Source organism: Loa loa (genome assembly GCF_000183805.2).
Source record: "Loa loa unplaced genomic scaffold supercont3.15, whole genome shotgun sequence".
In the NCBI taxonomy this organism is placed as follows: Eukaryota; Metazoa; Nematoda; class Chromadorea; order Rhabditida; family Onchocercidae; genus Loa; species Loa loa.
Genome location: NW_018108195.1, coordinates 238,785 through 255,774, shown reverse-complemented (window position 1 = coordinate 255,774; position 16,990 = coordinate 238,785). Strand labels below are relative to the sequence as shown.

Sequence of the window (16,990 nt, the reverse complement as noted above, 5' to 3'; positions counted from 1 at the left end):
AATTTCTCGCAATTTCTACTGCTCCAAATTAATATTCCCGTCCCGAATCAAGAACAAATATTATAAAAACATCTCGCTTTCCAAGACGATTTAGACCACCGCTCCATGCATGCAAAAATTTAGCAAACAATGATTTTTCAAAACGACACAGAAACTCCGAAATGACTTCATGATAATTTAAACTAATAGGGTTCTAAATATTTTTGAAAGATTTAAAGAAATCTGCTTGGTCAATGAAAAACTCTGATAAGCAAATCCACATAACCTATCACTGACCGCATACGTTATATCAAGATGCTTGAGAAGTGAAAGAATAGCAACAAACATTCATAATTTCAAATACCATTGATATGTGTGTGCTGTGTCATACAATGGAAACAGATACAGCTGAAGCTAACTCTTATAAATTGACTGGACAGCGAAGAAAAAGATAGTTATACGTAGAGTGAATGAGGAAAATCGTACAAACTGGACTCTATTTCCCAATAAATTGAAAAAGGAAAAAAGAAGGCCACAAACTTTATAGTGAGGCATAAATGATTTCCCATAATTTAACAAGAAAACAAACAAAAACCGGGAGAAAAACGCATAAAACTAGATCGAAAAGACGTGAAAAAAACCTTACACAACTTTTTAAAAAAGATGACACTTCCAAACATCATGAAGTGAAATAAACTTAGCACTAAATAACTTCTCCAATCCTTGATCTTTGAAACCCACCCTTGGAAAACAGATTTGCGGAGGAAACAACTCCTTTATCTGCTAACAAAGAAAATCTACTTCTATATTCCCAAGTTTATTTTGAACAAACAAAGAAAAGATATAATTCGATTAAAAATCTAACTAACATGGAATACATAAAATTCAGTAGTACTAAAAGAATTAATCTCACTGTGAAAAAAATGCATCCTTGTAATTATCGACAAAATCGGCTAATTTGTGGCTGATATGAACAGGAAAACAAGAAAACAATCCATCTATAAACTATCGATCTCCATAATAGCATCATCCAGCACATAAGTGTGTATTTCCGTGACGTTCATTATAGAAGACGGCAATTTAGTGCTTTGAGCAGTCGTCTCACTCGAGTAATTTCCCGAATCTATTGTGCATGTATCATCCGGGAAAGTAACAAAACCTAAAAATAAAAATAGTATGTATGCCCAAAGCAATATTTTAATATCCAAAAATTTTGTACTTAAAATCCGAATCAACTTTTACCATTATCGTTAGACACGTATCCTACCGCATGTTCAGTATCAATTTCTTTGATCCGTCCAATCATTGCTGGATTATCATAGGATATGGGCGGCACATAAGGTACTAAGGCCATCGATAAAGGACTGAAAAAACAGATTCGAAAATTTAAATAGTTCCGAATTTTTGGGAATCTGATTTAAAAAATAAATAAATAAATGTGGAAATGTAGTCGATTTAGAAGCCTGCACTACGACTAGTCATACATGTTTTTAATGAAAGCTTCTGAACCTAAGTAATGGTTGCACTCAGTGACTTAAAAACGAAGTAAAGAATGAAATGGACCACCTCAAAATAGGAAGATATGAATCGGTACATGCAATAACTTAGTCTGTAAATTCATCCGATATTGAGAGCAAAAACAGATCGTGCTGCCAAGAATAAGGCCTACGAAAATGCACTTGTCTTAAAAAAAGAAAATGGAGTTTTGCAAACAGATTGGCAACACAGTGAAAAACGCACTTGTTAATAGTAATAGGTGGCGCTTTAAGTTCATGCTCGATATACTTCCGTAGCCTCTCGTCTAGAACCAACACTGCATCTTTCTCAATATCTTCCTCACCAGTGTCTTCTGAGTCGCTAAATCATGGACAAATAAATAAGAGATGTTGTCTGGAAAACATTGGTAGTATTCAGAGAACATCAAGGTTAGACTGAGAACAATTTCTAAAGGCGTTGAACAGACAAGGCTGACGTCGAGTGACAACAACAACTTTTGCAGAAGGCTCTGGAAAATTTGTATGAACAATGCAATTGCGTACGGTAGGAGAAAAATTACACTGAAAAACAGATACCTATCTTTAGAATCTAGCACTGATGGGTCAGGATCGCTCGATATGTGGAAATTTTCTAAACGAGCACTAACTTTTTCCATTCTTCGCTTACACAGTGGAGCATCATTCTGTAAACAATTGTTGACTTCTACATACCATTTCATTGGTAATTTTTCCCTCACTAATAATTCTTGTTTACAGCACACATTACTATGTGGCTAAACATTAGATGAACCTAAGTATTTCGAACCGAATTATCCTTCGACAAGACAACTATACGACGACAAAAAATGTTTAGTTACAAATAACGAATCCAACTATTTATCAACAATATGCAATTACATTTCGAAGAAGACCTACTCCGTAAAGAGAACGACGTTTTCGAGAAATATTTTTAAAATTTCCAACATGTACGTCTGCACAATTCTTTTCGAATTCTGTTTCATACTCTTCATTAATCTCCATTTCGACCTGAAAATGATGTAACACAGATTAGAGGAAAGAAGGATATAATACAAAAGGACATAAAGTGGATATGAGGCAATGCGAAATGCACATGCTCCTCCCCACCCACGTGCTAATATCAGCGAATCAAACAGTTAGCCACACTGAATATGTCACGTTTAAACTTTAATCATAAGGATATTACAGGGGAGGTTCCATTAATTCTGATTCATCCGGTAGAATTCTCTCGGTGAGCATCTACTTCTAAAGAATTAAACAATGTGGTTCCTAGGTCTGCGCCTTTGAACGATATTTGAGATTAGTAAAAGTATCGCAAACGCTTTAAATAATATTCAGAAAAATTCCTAGCAAAGAAACATGTTGAATTCTACAGAAGATGTAAAAATCGAAAATACCGTATCTGTAATTACGTTCGATGACACATTCTCTCCGAAGCAGTAATGGTTCGATTGGCTCTGATGTGGTAAGTCTATCGAATAAGGATTCCCACAAATGTTACCGTTTGTAAATGGATTCAGATAAGCACCCGATGATGGTGCTGTCATCGATCTGACAAAAATGAAGGATGTTTGTTTCATTGGGAATATCATGACATGGAATAACTGAAGTTTCACATAAGCGATCGGAAATGATCGATATGAAACAATAAGAATAATAAATAGTTTGGATTTTAAATGTGATTCAGAGGAAATAGTTAGAGTAAATTATAATACTCATACAAATTATCATCGGTTATCCCACAGAAATCAATTCGAATGATTGAAGAGGAAAAAGAGAAGTAATGGATGAAGTAGTGATGAAAGTTAACTGAATAAATCTCCAGCCCGAAAACCTAAAAGAACAAACCTGACCCTCACACGCCAAGACATTCCAGTACTTTTAAAAGAGCCAAGAAATTTTCGAGAAAAGTTCCGGACATCCCTTCTCCATCGCAGTTCTCTTTCTTCAGTCTTCTCCATCTGCCTCTCTCACCACCGCTACACTATTTTTACACCTGCTCGCTCTTTTATCTAAAGGTATTTAGGAGATGAGGATTTATGTACGTTTGATTCTAGATGATTATTTCACAGTAGGAAAGTGGAAGAGAGAAAAGTTAGTCCCACGGTGAGCATAGCTGGGACGTCTGGGCTACTTTTTCATTGTACTGACAAAAGATGGCCAAGGAGATGAGCAAGAAATAATTTACTCTTCCGGAACAGCCTAGCAGGAATGCCTTTTTATGTGAGTATCGAAGTTTAACACAGTTGATTTCTTTTGAGCAAAGACTAACAAAAAGCTGAACTTAAAATTGGTTGTAAAATACGCCAGAGGCTTTATGAACATTTTCCGGGAGTGAAGTATCAGAAACTTGATGTGCAACCTTCTGGAGTGAAACGCCAAATGAAGACGTCCAACATAAAGACTGATGAAAAAGCAGTACTATATGTGGAAGAAACACTTTGTGTAAGAAGTAGAATTTGAATACTTATAAGAAACCATTGAAGTTTGCATTCCGAAATTGTCAATTAACCTATAAATATTGTTCGGAGAGTTCTACCGCTAGTTATTCTGAATACTTTTAATAGCCAAGACAGTTGTTTGTGATAATTGCTCGTAACAAAATGTCAGTGGTTGCAATTTTTGTTCTGCTGCTTATTGCGGCTTTCGCGTATTTTAATTTCGCTAAGGTAGGCTCAATGAACTGTCTTTGGTTCTATCAGGCTTGTTTCAACAATTACCTAGGCTCTAACTTTAGACGAGCATTGACGCTTTCATATTTCTTATAACCTTTTTTTTTTCATGTAGATGCCCTGTTGGAAGTTGCTATCGACTTCTTGGATAGCAGAATTGGCAGGCAGTTTCTAGATGATATGACGAGGCAGTCCCTGAAAGACCATAGTCAATCTCGCCAATAGTTAAATGAAATGGTACAATTGAGCCTCTTTTAAGAAAGTGTTCTGACGTAGGACTTCATTCGAGAGATGAATGACAGTAGGATGGAGATGCAATCCGTTGTTGCAGCATGAATAACTTCTTGCTCTAATTATCAATTCATAAGCTCTCTGAACGCTGACTTCAGTGCTCCAGTCAATATCTGACGATAAACGTATTTCACAACTTCTGAATTTGAATGATTTCAGCTTCGACGCGAGGCTGATGCAATCAAGCCAGAGAGTGCCGAACCACCTACCACTGGAACGCAAAAGGCAGTTATATAACGCTTATTAAATTGTCACTAAGCGACTTTACTCCTTCCCATACTTATTAAGCAGACGCTCACTTCGATCATGGCCGCTTAGTTGTTCGATTTTTGTCTCCAGCTCCTGAGCCTTTTGGAAAAATGCAGTTAAAGACAAGAAGGACATTGCTCCTTCTCCAGTCATAACAATTTAACATTTTTTTTTCTGTAGGCCACACCACAGGAATCCGAAGAACCAGCTCCACCTGCTGAACCATCACTTCCACCACTCTCATCTCTACCTCCACCGCCACCGCCACCGCCACCAACTCCATCGTTATCATCTGAACCGCCACCGTCATTGTCACCCCTCCCACCGCCACCGTCACCATCTTCATCTCCAACACCCGAACAGCCACCACCACTGTCTTCATCGCCAACACCCGAACAGTCACAGCCAGCGTCCTCACTGCCAGCAACCGAACAGCCACCGTTACCGTCCTTATCGCCAGCACCTAAACCGCCTCCATCCTCATCTCCACCCGTTTCTGCTGAACCTCCCCCAGGATCTCTATCGCTACCATCTCCATCGTCTATCCCAACATCTACGGAGTCTGAACCACCAGAAATATCGGAAAAACCGCCTCAACCAGAAATTCCGATTATATCACCGACAACTGATGCACAAACTGCAAAGACACCAGAAGTTCCGACTATGTCGCCAGCTGATACGCATACCGCAAAGGTAAAAATGATTTCCTAAAAAAATCAAACTTAAAATTCAAAAAAAAAACTTGAAATTCATATTAAGGGATTGGAAATTCATGATTCTGTGCTTCATTATTCCTGAATTTCAGGAATTGATGTTATCTAAGCCGGTTGTATCAGCAAGCAGTTCACAGAGGTTTTATCTACTTTGTTTCCGTTAAACACAAACTACCTACCAATATGTTGATTAATAAGTCAAAATTTCCCATTTTCCCATTCATTATTCATTACGTATTTAATGGAATCATGATTTAAAATGATATTTGATAATCTTCAAATGCTTATGTTAATAGACAGTGCTGAAAGAAATAAATTTAATTGCAGCGGGACGATGACAATGGATGGGACGTTGCTAACAGATTCCAGCGCTCCATCTGTAGAATCCAAAGATAAAGATAAGCCGAAGAAGAAGAAGAAAAGTAGGAATTCTCTTTTTTTTTTCTTTTTACTGAGTTTTTTTTTTTCAACTTCCGAAATTAATCGGAATGGAGCGACTAATTTGTTTTTCGATTAAAATATTAAATTATTAACATGTGATAAAACTTAAAGGCAAAAATTTATGTAAATTTCATTTGCATATTGGTTAAAAATGATTCAGTTTTAAACTCCTTTACATGTATTCCCAGTAAGTAATCTTACTTTTGCAGGTAAGAAAAAGAAAGGATCCAAAAGAGGTATGTTTCAGATAATCCTTTACGGCCACTAACTGTAATAACAAATCATGATCTGCTTGGACGGAGCCTGGCAAAACTTTAAGTAGAAATTCTTCAATTATTCCCTGTTTCCGCTGTAATAAAATATCTGACGAAGATCTGTGGAGAATAGCTGAAAATATCGGGTTACCCAACTACCAGCAACTAGTTTATCTGTATTTAAAATTCCAGGCAAAAAGAAGGTATGAACGATTAATGGAAAAAAGCGAAGGGAAACTGATTTAGGTTACTTGCTTCACAGACATCATATATATGCCTATATGTATATATATAACCTCCCATCAATAAAAATTGCTTCGGAAAGCTTACTTCTCGAAAAGGCTAATTGGTATAGCTTGACATCCTTTATTGAGGATAGCCACTTATGTACGAGTCCTACAGAAGAATGACAATAAGATCACATCGTGCAGTATAGTAGATATAAGAGAAAGAATATCTCTTCCAATTCATAAGTGGGACTTTCTCTAGAATACAGTACATGATCTTAATTGTTCTCCTGGATAAATGGCAATACATACGGTACCAGCTAGTTGGTGCCGTAATTTCAACTAATACTTGTTAGCAAGTTTCAACGACTGGAATTAGTCGGTACAAAAATGTACCATCAACTCATATCTGTAGGGAACATATACCTCATCCTCTAACTTTACCGGAGTTTCTCCCCGTTTGTAAAATCACACATCTGTTATCTTGCCATGGTCTTGTGGTGTAGTGGTTATCACGTCTGCTTCACACGCAGAAGGTCGCCGGTTCGATCCCGGCCAAGACCTAGCTGTCTCATCATGTCGATTATGATGAGGACGTCGCGTTTTCTTGCTTGATAGATGGTGGAACACATGAACAAGAAACTAACTCCCAGAAGATTTCAAGTGACGACAATATCTGGTTGCTAGGTTCTTGACTGTAAGACATTCTTATTGATCTACAAATACTTTACATCGAACAAGTGACTGACACTTTCAGATCTGAAACTATCATTGGGATCAAGTCGAAAAATACTCGCCAGTGAATGATTTAAATCCGCAATTTAACTAGGATTTTAGTCAGGCTTCGAAAATTAATTAAAAAACTGTCATAATGATTAAGCTGAGAGTCACTATTCCCGACAAATGATGTTATAATTCTCATTATCGCAGTCATTCTGTTACTATCGCAATCGACAGGCTCTCGAAAAAATGTCAGGATTTGTGTGCAGCATGCGAATTGGCTGGAATAGGATAAACAGATTAGTCAATCACACCTTATCCTGGTTTGTGTAGGTCCGCTTAATCTGAAGTGGTAGTAGTGACCATAAAGGATGTTTTAGCGCAAATGTTTTTTCTAATCTCTTGAGCCATATTGTGTATCCCATTTTTTCTAAATATTCCTTCAAAACGTTCTTAAACGTTTTTAGGAAATATTAGAAGGACAAAGCCGAGTCATAATGTTTTTCCTTCACCATCTGAGAGTTCACTTTTATCAAATTTTTTTATGTGATTTCCGCAAATCACTGAAATACATTTCAAGCATGTCTGTGGGCATATTCATGAATATTTTACACGGAAAAAAGAAGTCAACATTAAATAGTCTAACATTTTCAAGAATTTACAAAAATGCTGAGAAGACTGGGACATTATCATAATTCCAAGTAAATCATGAGTTCGTTAAGCCTTCTCGGGCTTCATTTTCTTCTTTTATTAAATAACAATTAGATCCGCCTTAACTGTTTCCATGCTTTTATCCTACTTCACAGAAAATTTTATCTCTAAATTAAAAATTTTCACAATGTTTCACAACTCATCTTGACGATTTGAAATTAAGCAGCTCCTGGTTTTGACCGAAAAGTATACTGGTGGACCCTCGAGCCTCTACATCAACTAAAACAAAGTTTAAATGAGCTTTATGTTAACATTGCTCTGATAAGTGATCATATCCCAGTCAAACGAATATCCCTGCCAAATGACTGGAAATTTTTGCATTAAATCCATCTTGAATTTTTTCGCAAGAACAATTACACACAATTTTCACTCGTGCGTGACTCATAGTCCCTTTAAGCTTATAAGAACAGAACTTTTGAAGTGAGAATTTTTATCTTAAAGTACACAGTGGTGCTAGAATAAAATCAGAAACATAGGAAAATTAAAAAACTTGCCAAAGAAAAACCGTTATAAAGAAATAATACATACACTATATACAGTAAAAATTGAATACAGTTTTTAGGAATATTGGAAAAGTTTTGGAAGGTATGAACGCCTACCAAGAATAGAGATGAACATAAGAAAATGAAATGAATTCAAAAAAGTCAGCCAAGCTGGTAGGGAACGTTTCAGTACCGTTAATCACTATGCTGAAAGAAAGTTAAATAGGTAGAATCTATCTTGAGATTTGAGTGAACAGTAAAGCATAATACGTTGACTGCTTGGATCTGATAACGCAATGACTTCAGAGTATTATGGATAAACGCAAGATAAGTTATTTTAGTGCTTTAATACAGTAGTGATGACAGAAAAGATCACAACATTTAAATTTTAGGAATAGTGAATGAAAAAGTTAGTTGATTCAAATCAACCTGCAAAATTCACCAGGAGTCGGTTAATAGAGTGACGTTTTCTTCATTACAGTATAAAAATCATCTTCGCAAACATTACCATTACCACGGGTATCAGCTTCCAAAATCATTTCCTATAAAATATAGGATTTGAAGAAGAGGAAGAGTTTGAACAGATTGGTCTGCTTGCCAAACGAACAGTAAGAAATCTCACCAATACGTGATTATGCATGTCAGTAACATCCACATGTCAACATTTAGTACCTAAGTAATCACCTTGGAGTATGAAGAACGATTAATAATATTCTTTCAGTAACAAATGAAAATTAAGACGAGTAATATCAAGGCTGCTTATTATAAAACGTTATAATTTGGATCTTACAAGAAGTGCACTTTTCAAAGCGCAGACAAGCATTTCGCTTCTAACTACAGTGAAAAAGAAATTCTAAAAAAAAATACTGGAAGATTATCACCAGATAGAAAACTGAAGCGACTTCCTGATTGCAGGGTCGGGTTAACTTACTTTTAGTTGGTTTTCTGCTATTGTTTCACCCAGTTCTTCAGCAACTCTTCGCAAATCATCAATTGTGATATACCCTTTGGAATCAGAATCAAACAATTCAAAAGCAGCATGCATTTCTTTAATCCCATTACGTTCATCCAACTTTTCGCTCAACAGATTACTCAGCTCTTTAAATGTAACTTTATCTGGAATAGCAAAATCAACACTGCAAACCCGGCACACTTGAAGAAGTCTTTCGAAAAACATCAAAGTATTTCGCCATTATTAAAATTTTCCGAACTAGATGAGAGAAGAGGGCAAGGAATGCTTTTCTATTCTCGCTTACAGATAGAGAAGTACCACACCCTTTAAATTTTAAACCTACGCATTACATCATTGACACAAACACAAAGTACCTTTTTGCCGTTTTCCATTTTCTTCAATTTTTGCTGTTAAAACTCGTATTTCATCATTTCGTGGTTCGAAACCAAGCGATCGGAGAATAGTCTGAAATGGTAAGGTTTCCTTCCACAGTAGTAGCCATTTTCATTAATAATTTCGAACCTGATTGAAGTCCGATTAACACACTTTCATTTCCAGAAGAACTATTTTCCATTCCAAAGGATCGATAATGATACGATAACTGTAAAAAAAACATAAAGTTAACCTTGAGATTTTTGATGGATGTTGTTCCAGTGCCTCTTGGATCACATTTTGAAAATGCTTCCTGCAATTCACGCCGTGAATATTCGCTGATCGTTTGTTGAGATGCTGCCGTACATTGAAACCCGACGACATTAGCCATAATTGACAGCAACTAATCGTTTCGGTTCGTAGCTGTGAGTTAAACTGGTAAGTTATCAGAGAGAGAGAAAGAGAATGACATCGATAAACTGCCTGACTATGTGTACAATCTAATATTTTTTCTTCGCTGGCTCTTCAGATAAGTATTGAAAATTAGCCAGTAGATAGGTATGCAAAAGGTACAAAAATCTGCGATAAAATGAAATGAAATGAGACTTGATACGTCTTAATACTTCCCTGTTACTAAATTTAATTGGCCAAATTTTTGTTTCAAAAAGGGAAGTAAGGAAGAGCCCACTAACGCTAAAAATTATTTATCAAATTTCAGAAAATCCCGGAAATCACTGTCGCCCCCTCGTATCAACAAACTCAACAGACATGTTCCATCAAAGTGACGAAACGATGCCTCCTTTGCTGTCTTTTAGGATACATTCATTGCACAACCTGTGTCTCAGTAAGACAATTTGTTAATCTTCAAGTGAAAGCAGTAAGTGAGCTTGATACCAACCGGATTATTCACCATTTTCAAGAAGGTCGGAATTTTTGCATTTCGAGCTTTATGGATGATGGACATTCTGCTGATGACTATATAATCTTTCTTAAGGGACATCCGTGCAAATTTCCTACTCTTTCGGAGGTTTCTGGACAGTCGGCAAGAAAGGTATAAATAATTTCCTTATCCGTGTTACCTCAGGATAACTTACTTGAATGATTAATGGACTTGATGTTATCCTCCTTTTCTTGCTGTCTATTCAATAATTTTAGGAAGTAGCGCAATTTGTGCGCGAATACTTTGCTTCTGCTACTGTTAGTCATATGCTGCTGGATAAGATAGTCTCATTCTGCGAGGACTCATCGCAGCAACAAATTCTTGGTGATATCCTTTGTACCATATCGTCTCACGTCAGAAAGTGTCACTTTCGGAAGTCAAATCATAATGCTTTGAAATATATCGTTGAACAAGTATGTTGCATTTCATCGGGATTTTTGTTAGGGAGAATGTAAGTATTACTCGGATTCATTTACCGTGCTATTTTTTCTCATAATCTTCTCCATGTATTTGCATCGAATTTCGAAATAAATGAAAAGTCTTTTTTATATTCAGCTGGAAATACGACATGCTGAAATTGGCTGGCAGTTGTACAGTTGTTTGACTAATTCTATTATGGACAAAACAGCACATGTAGATAGAGTTTATTTCGATGAATATTTCTCGAAGTACATCATTGTGCAAGAGAACCGTTATCAGTTATCACAAGGAACTACTGGCCTTTCTTGTTGGCAGGTATTTTCTGTTTACTTTTAAAATCCTATTAGGTCACGTTTGATAGATTTTTAAGGCCAGTGATGGTTCGCTTTAATGAAAAAGAAAAAGAAATATGAAATAAAAAAAGATAAGTGAGAAAGTAGTGGCCGAAGAACAAAAACACTGGAAAAATAAGCCAAGTTGTTTCTAGCTTGCGATGTTTCTTGCTTGCAGGCATCATGTGATCTAGCGAATTATTTGTTGAAACACGGTCGTGATTATATTAGCGGACGTAATATTTTAGAACTAGGTGCCGGTTGTGGACTTCTTGGTATTGCACTTGCTGCTTCTGGTTTTACCAAAAGCATTACACTTTCTGACGGATGTGTTGATGTATTGAATGTAATCCGCGATAATATTTGGTCAAATTTTTCAGAGGTATGTTACTTCAAAATATTGAGAGTAGAAGTGCTCGAGTAATAATGACAATATACTAGTATGTTGAATTATATTCTTCACTTCCACTCTATAGTATGCATCTGATGTGTTTGAAGAATGAAATAACAGTTTGAAGTACTACCGACCATTCACGATTAATGTTCGGTTATTCATACTAAAAAAAATTAGATGAAGATTTAAAAAGCATCTTTTTTCAGAATTGTGACATATTTAACGTTATTTTTCTTGAATGGGAAACCGTAAATGTGGAAAATATTCCTGTTGTACCAGATGTTATCTTTGCGGCAGGTTCAGATTTTACATTAGCTAAAAGTTTTGAAAAAGGTTTTGTTGTGTTATTAGGCGTGCATTCACTATTAATCGACTCAATATTTGAAATGAAATTAACTTTTTAGATGTCGTTTACGACACACTGACAATAAAACCACTCGTCCGTACCATCAGAAAACTTCTTGTTGCATTTACAAAAGAAATCAAAACTGGTCCGTTTTGTCTGCTAGCAAATACAATAAGAAATCAAGAGACTATGGATCAATTCTTAGCTTGTGCAGGTAGAGTTTGACAGTAGTCATGTGATGCATCTTGATCCGATGGCAGCGAAGTGCACAACGACTATATAACCTAGATTACCTTTCTGAAAAATGCTGAAAATTTTCACGTTCCTCTTGTAATCAAATTCTGTTCTAATCCACCCAAATAGGCTGTCGATGATTTTTTCAAGGTTTGAATCACTTGGCTATTTTTGTTACTCGACACTTTTCAGGCGAAAACGGACTTTCAGTGAGAAATTGTTTTATTTACGAGAACAGTGTCTTTAAATTTGCTACTAGAAATGTAGAAGACCATTCACTATTCCCTTTCACAAGTAGTATTCAGTGTCCCACAATATTTCATGAACTAATATTGAAGGATTGAAACAACATATAAATGGTTTGTTGGTTTACAATTTCTTTAAATTGAATGCTTCGTTATTTCTGGAATCTTGGGATAATGATATCAGCAGTATGATAAGTTTTTATTATGACATTGATATTCAGTCACTTCTCGATGGTTCATGCTTATTATAATTTAAGTGCAGATCATTAGGTTTATGATGACTAACAACTTGATTTCGTATTATATTTCAGGTAATATTTGCATTCGCAGGAATGCTAACACTGATCAGAAATCACTTCAAAGTGCGTAAACACCCATATGATGAGTTGAAGAAGATTCGGGGAATTTGAAAAGACGAAAAAATACTTTTAATCGTTTATGAATAAAGTTCTGTAGTCTGCTCATTTTTCTTTAGCAATAATTGGGGTCGTGATTACCTATTATCGTTCTCGCTTTATTTTTCACAGGATTGATTATCGGATATTGTGAAGGTGGAGGGAGTGATTGCTCAGAATGTTTTGTTTGTCTTTGGAATTAATTTAAAAAATCGTTAACTGCCGGTACTATATGGTGTCATTTAACTGCATCTTACAGATCTTGTCTAAATGGAGGGGGAAAGGCATTGTCTCTTACAGATCTTTATCGTTGGTGAGAGCTGTATGGTCTGACAGAAGTTATTTTGGACTATGAATCCCAACACTAAGTTCTTGTTGCATAAGCAGTACGGATAAATAAACATAGCAAAGATGTTATCATGAACAAGAAATGAAACCTATAATGAATCATTGATATGATTGATGTTTCATTCATTCACATGCGCTTCAAAAAATCCAGCAACATTACTAGCTCTCACATTCACACATTTCACTTCTTGCTGCTCTATCTGGTCATTAATGTTGCCTGTTAGTTGATTAATTGGTATTATTCGGAATGTCTTGTTTACATTTCAAATAATTCTACAAGACCTGTTTCTGAATCAGTTGGAGCTTGTATTTCCGCCATTTGAGTTTGAAGAAAAAGAGCACATCTTCAGTTACTTCACATCCAAAGTAACTTAGTGTTAAATCAGAAAAAGTCTAAATTTTGAATCAGGAGATGTGTAATGTAGATTACTGTTCATGTTCACAGAAAACTGTTCCACCGTATTTTGGTTGCGTCTATGTTCCATTCTTGAAGACACATACACCCATTCCTGAAGACGCAGACCTCGTTTTAAGAACGGGACAGTGTACGTTTTCCAATGATTAAATGCTTTGTTTTTACTAACTAATGCCTGTTTTTATATTGTTTTCAGCCTTCGACTACGAAGTTAATAGAAATGTTTGTACCACGTGAACTCGAAGTCGGTGGTGATGCTGCTATGCAACAAGTGGAAGAACGCCGACGAGCGCAGTTAGAAACTAGAAATGATGCTCTACGTTTTCTGTTAATTCCGGTTACTTTGGAACTTGGTATGTAATGAGTTTAGAATTTTCATCATCAATAGAACCATACTTGGATTTAAGTTAATTGTGTCTGCAATGAGAATAAATGAGCGTCTTTCAAGAGTTTCCGTTCTATTGCTTTATCTGAGATATAGCTTGGTAAAAAAAATCAAGATTTTGCGCTGGGAATGTTTTAGGAAAGTTCAGGTTTCTTTAGGTCTTCAAGTTATATGAACTCTGCATTCACTTCCCCATCCGTCTTGAAAAGCAAATTTCAGGAGCTCATTTCTGTGCCTTGGTGCTTGGTTGGGACTGGATCTGCATATGAATTCAATAGAACACTCAATTGGATATGTGATTTGGCAAATTTACTATCTTCTCTAGAGATTTATTATTTTTGAGATGATTGTCTAGTTACGTTTTATTTTCAGTTTTGAGCTTTTAGATTATTTCTATAATTTCATGATCTGAGAGATGGTTTCCCGCCACATGTACGTGTTTTTCCAGTGTCATTTTTTTAATACCTTTTGAATGCCCTGTTATGGTTGTTGTTCATATAAAATTTCTTCCTCAAACCTAATTTTTTTATCATTTTCGAATGTAGTGAACACATGGGAAATACATCTGAATTTTCGAAAGCCGTGTTGAGAACGAAATTAACACTGTAGTTCACGTGGATTATCAACGTAGGAGTTGCATATCCTTCCAGTCTTATCGTGTTTGGTGGCATTCAAGAAAATAAAATTAGGTAGTGCAATATGCAGAATTGTCTCTCTTTGGTATTTTGAAGTGTTATTTTGGAGTCAGTAAAAAGGAGATTTTGCTAATTCATTTTTCTGGCTTATGATACTGCTTCATGATTGTTAGAAGTGACAGTTTGTTGGAGAGAAAATTCACCGATCATTTTCAATAGCATAGATCTTATTTTTCTCACGGCCAAGTAATTTAGAACTTTGAGGATGTGAGAATAGCATTTTCGAAAAGGCATCTAAATGACGAAATAACGGTGCTGACGAAAAACTTGAGCGAGTGGGATATATTGCAAGCTATGCATATGATGTCGTGACTTCCAGGGATGGCTTCTTCATTGCAAAACTTTAATATGTTTCAGACAATCATTTTTATCCAGTAAGTAACCATTTCAATCAAGATGTCGATTTTGGCAAAAATTGCAGAAATCGAAGCCGAGGTAATGATAAGTTGATTAAATTTGGTGTATAAATTTAGATTGTTCATTGTGTGAATTCTTATAATCATGGAAGATATTTTCAGAATTTTTGCGAGTGATTCACGTCTGGAATTTGGTAAAGTAAGTATTATAAAGCCGAGAAGAGGGTCTTGTGAAGTATCTCATTCTGTTTTAGATGGGTCGCACGCAAAAAAACAAAGCCACGATGGGTCATTTGGGTATGCTAAAAGCACGTATAGCGAAGTTGCGGCGGGAATTGATAACACCAAAAGGTGGGAGTGGTAGCTCAAGCGAAGGCTTTGATGTTGCTAAAACGGGCGACGCACGAATTGGATTTGTGGGTTAGTTTCTTTTTTTTTCTATTTTTGTGATTGTGTTTAACAGAAAAGAAATAAAATCACCAATATATTAGAGGTTACCGGTAGCTGGTAAGGCATTGTTCTTTATATCAAAATAACGGTATTTGTTATAGCAATATTTCAATTGTAACCGAATCTTTGTATTTAACGCTCATGACCGCTGCTTAATTTCTGTTTAACCCTAATACACCACAGTTGCCTCTTCACAACGTTCACAAAATAACAAATAATTACAGCTTAAGTATTTTAATATTGCTCGGATAAGATATTATGGAAATCGTTTGTTCACACCATTTAGTACCATCGATTTTTTTTCTGGAAAATTTTTGTAGTTTCCTTAGTCACTATCAGCTTTTATCAGCATGAATCAATATCATTGCAACTAAAATACTGTTAAAATGTCAGCTTTATAAATCTTCAACACATTTAATCTACTCATCCATTACATCTTTTTTTTTAAAGTTAAGGTCTAATAATAAACTGGATAAATTTTTTAGCACATTTTTCCAACAGCTTTCCTTTTGATATTGCTTTTTATGGATTTCTTTAAAATTTTTTTTAGAAATTTTAAGTTCATTTATTGTAAAGTTAAGCTTTGTTTTGTATTTTCCCTTGTCGAGCAATTTATTCAAGTTTACTTTAATATCTCATCATAAAACAAACCCACACAGATATTATGCAAAGTTTTTATTGGTAGATCATATCACATATTATTTGTGACATTAGCAACTTTATTGAAGCATTCTTTAAAGCACGGACACTATTCAAAGAATGATAATGATTAAGTGATTGGAATATAAAGAATACATATAACTACACAATCAAAGACTGATTTCATTTTTATTTGGCCATATTTCTCAAGGCTAAATTTTATGAAATATTGTTTGGATCCTAATTTTCAAATTTCCAATCATTTTTTTCCCTCATCTCTTATTTCGTGGTCATTTCTGACAGAGAGCAAGTAAACTTTTCATTATTTATCTGAGCAAAATTTCCATTATGTATATAATATAAAGTTAGGATTTGGAAGACTGATCATGGAATTCAGAAGCAAACAACTTTTCGAAGGTTTCCATTCGTGTTTAACGGACTTTTTCCAAATTTATTGTTTAAATTGCAAATTACAAAGTTTCATCTTTTTAAATAATCTGAGAAATGGTCAATTTGGAAGGCCCAGAAAACGCTTAGTTTGTTTCCGTTAACGACGTGTCTTCCCAGGAGCAAATATTAAATCCTTAGTTATAATTTGTTAAAAAATAAAAGTGGTTTGACGTAGTTCCTATCATTTCAACTTTTTGCTGCTATGAAATGAAAAGGAGGGAAAAATTTACAAAAAAATGAAAGATTGAATCTGTGCTTCGCACATTTGTACTCTTGCTGTGTCATCATGAAATGATATATATATGTATATATATATATATATATATATATATATATATATATATATATATATATATATATATATATATA

At 35.2% G+C, this 16,990-nt stretch overlaps 6 protein-coding genes and 1 non-coding gene across 8 annotated transcripts; 5 read left to right on the top strand and 2 right to left on the bottom strand.

Moving 5' to 3' along the window:
* Window positions 1-977: 977 nt before the first annotated feature.
* On the bottom strand, window positions 978-3,454 carry LOAG_01273 (hypothetical protein; the record flags this gene model as incomplete). The annotated part of the gene is made up of 7 exons (XM_020445689.1): window positions 978-1,138; window positions 1,222-1,343; window positions 1,720-1,836; window positions 2,052-2,158; window positions 2,391-2,501; window positions 2,891-3,044; window positions 3,342-3,454. 7 exons carry the CDS (start codon window positions 3,452-3,454, stop codon window positions 978-980), a joined length of 885 nt encoding a protein of 294 aa, XP_020303875.1.
* A 642-nt stretch (window positions 3,455-4,096) lies between these two features.
* Window positions 4,097-6,177, top strand: LOAG_01272 (hypothetical protein; the record flags this gene model as incomplete). The annotated part of the gene is made up of 6 exons (XM_003136811.1): window positions 4,097-4,162; window positions 4,616-4,684; window positions 4,886-5,398; window positions 5,511-5,557; window positions 5,746-5,840; window positions 6,107-6,177. 6 exons carry the CDS (start codon window positions 4,097-4,099, stop codon window positions 6,175-6,177), a joined length of 861 nt encoding a protein of 286 aa, XP_003136859.1.
* Window positions 6,178-6,831: 654 nt separating this feature from the next.
* On the top strand, window positions 6,832-6,904 carry LOAG_20009. The gene has a single exon. It is a non-coding gene; the product is annotated as a tRNA-Val (tRNA).
* A 1,289-nt stretch (window positions 6,905-8,193) lies between these two features.
* On the bottom strand, window positions 8,194-10,002 carry LOAG_01271 (hypothetical protein). Its single transcript, XM_003136810.2, has 4 exons — window positions 9,831-10,002; window positions 9,580-9,670; window positions 9,185-9,369; window positions 8,194-8,795 (listed from the first exon to the last, which is right to left on the bottom strand). The coding sequence occupies exons 1-4, from the start codon at window positions 9,966-9,968 to the stop codon at window positions 8,706-8,708; spliced, it is 504 nt and encodes a 167-aa protein (XP_003136858.1). The 5' UTR covers window positions 9,969-10,002; the 3' UTR covers window positions 8,194-8,705.
* A 394-nt stretch (window positions 10,003-10,396) lies between these two features.
* LOAG_01270 lies at window positions 10,397-12,949 on the top strand (the record flags this gene model as incomplete). Of its 2 annotated transcripts, XM_020445688.1 has the most annotated exons (8): window positions 10,527-10,628; window positions 10,733-10,930; window positions 11,073-11,252; window positions 11,448-11,651; window positions 11,870-11,960; window positions 12,068-12,223; window positions 12,436-12,602; window positions 12,800-12,949. In XM_020445688.1, 7 exons carry the CDS (start codon window positions 10,527-10,529, stop codon window positions 12,585-12,587), a joined length of 1,083 nt encoding a protein of 360 aa, XP_020307103.1. In that variant the 3' UTR covers window positions 12,588-12,602; window positions 12,800-12,949. The 2 variants fall into 2 exon arrangements, with proteins under 2 accessions (XP_020303874.1, XP_020307103.1); XM_020445687.1 differs by lacking the exon at window positions 12,800-12,949 and having other exon boundaries at window positions 10,397-10,628; window positions 12,436-12,719.
* A 503-nt stretch (window positions 12,950-13,452) lies between these two features.
* Window positions 13,453-14,720, top strand: LOAG_01269 (hypothetical protein). The gene is made up of 2 exons (XM_003136808.2): window positions 13,453-13,999; window positions 14,251-14,720. Exons 1-2 carry the CDS (start codon window positions 13,867-13,869, stop codon window positions 14,298-14,300), a joined length of 183 nt encoding a protein of 60 aa, XP_003136856.1. The 5' UTR covers window positions 13,453-13,866; the 3' UTR covers window positions 14,301-14,720.
* A 402-nt stretch (window positions 14,721-15,122) lies between these two features.
* On the top strand, window positions 15,123-15,507 carry LOAG_01268 (developmentally regulated GTP binding protein 1; the record flags this gene model as incomplete). Its single annotated transcript, XM_003136807.1, has 2 exons — window positions 15,123-15,161; window positions 15,337-15,507. 2 exons carry the CDS (start codon window positions 15,123-15,125, stop codon window positions 15,505-15,507), a joined length of 210 nt encoding a protein of 69 aa, XP_003136855.1.
* Between the last annotated feature and the right edge of the window lie 1,483 nt (window positions 15,508-16,990).

Coding starts and splice junctions, on each gene's coding strand:
- LOAG_01269 (XM_003136808.2), top strand. CDS start 13,867: ATGTTTGTACCACGTGAACTCGAAGTCGGTGGTGATGCTGCTATGCAA. Junction 14,000..14,250: donor TCCGGTTACTTTGGAACTTG/GTATGTAATGAG, acceptor AGCAAATTTCAG/GAGCTCATTTCTGTGCCTTG.
- LOAG_01271 (XM_003136810.2), bottom strand. CDS start 9,968: ATGGCTAATGTCGTCGGGTTTCAATGTACGGCAGCATCTCAACAAACG. Junction 9,671..9,830: donor CATCCATCAAAAATCTCAAG/GTTAACTTTATG, acceptor TTACCATTTCAG/ACTATTCTCCGATCGCTTGG. Junction 9,370..9,579: donor AAATGGAAAACGGCAAAAAG/GTACTTTGTGTT, acceptor TTGCTATTCCAG/ATAAAGTTACATTTAAAGAG.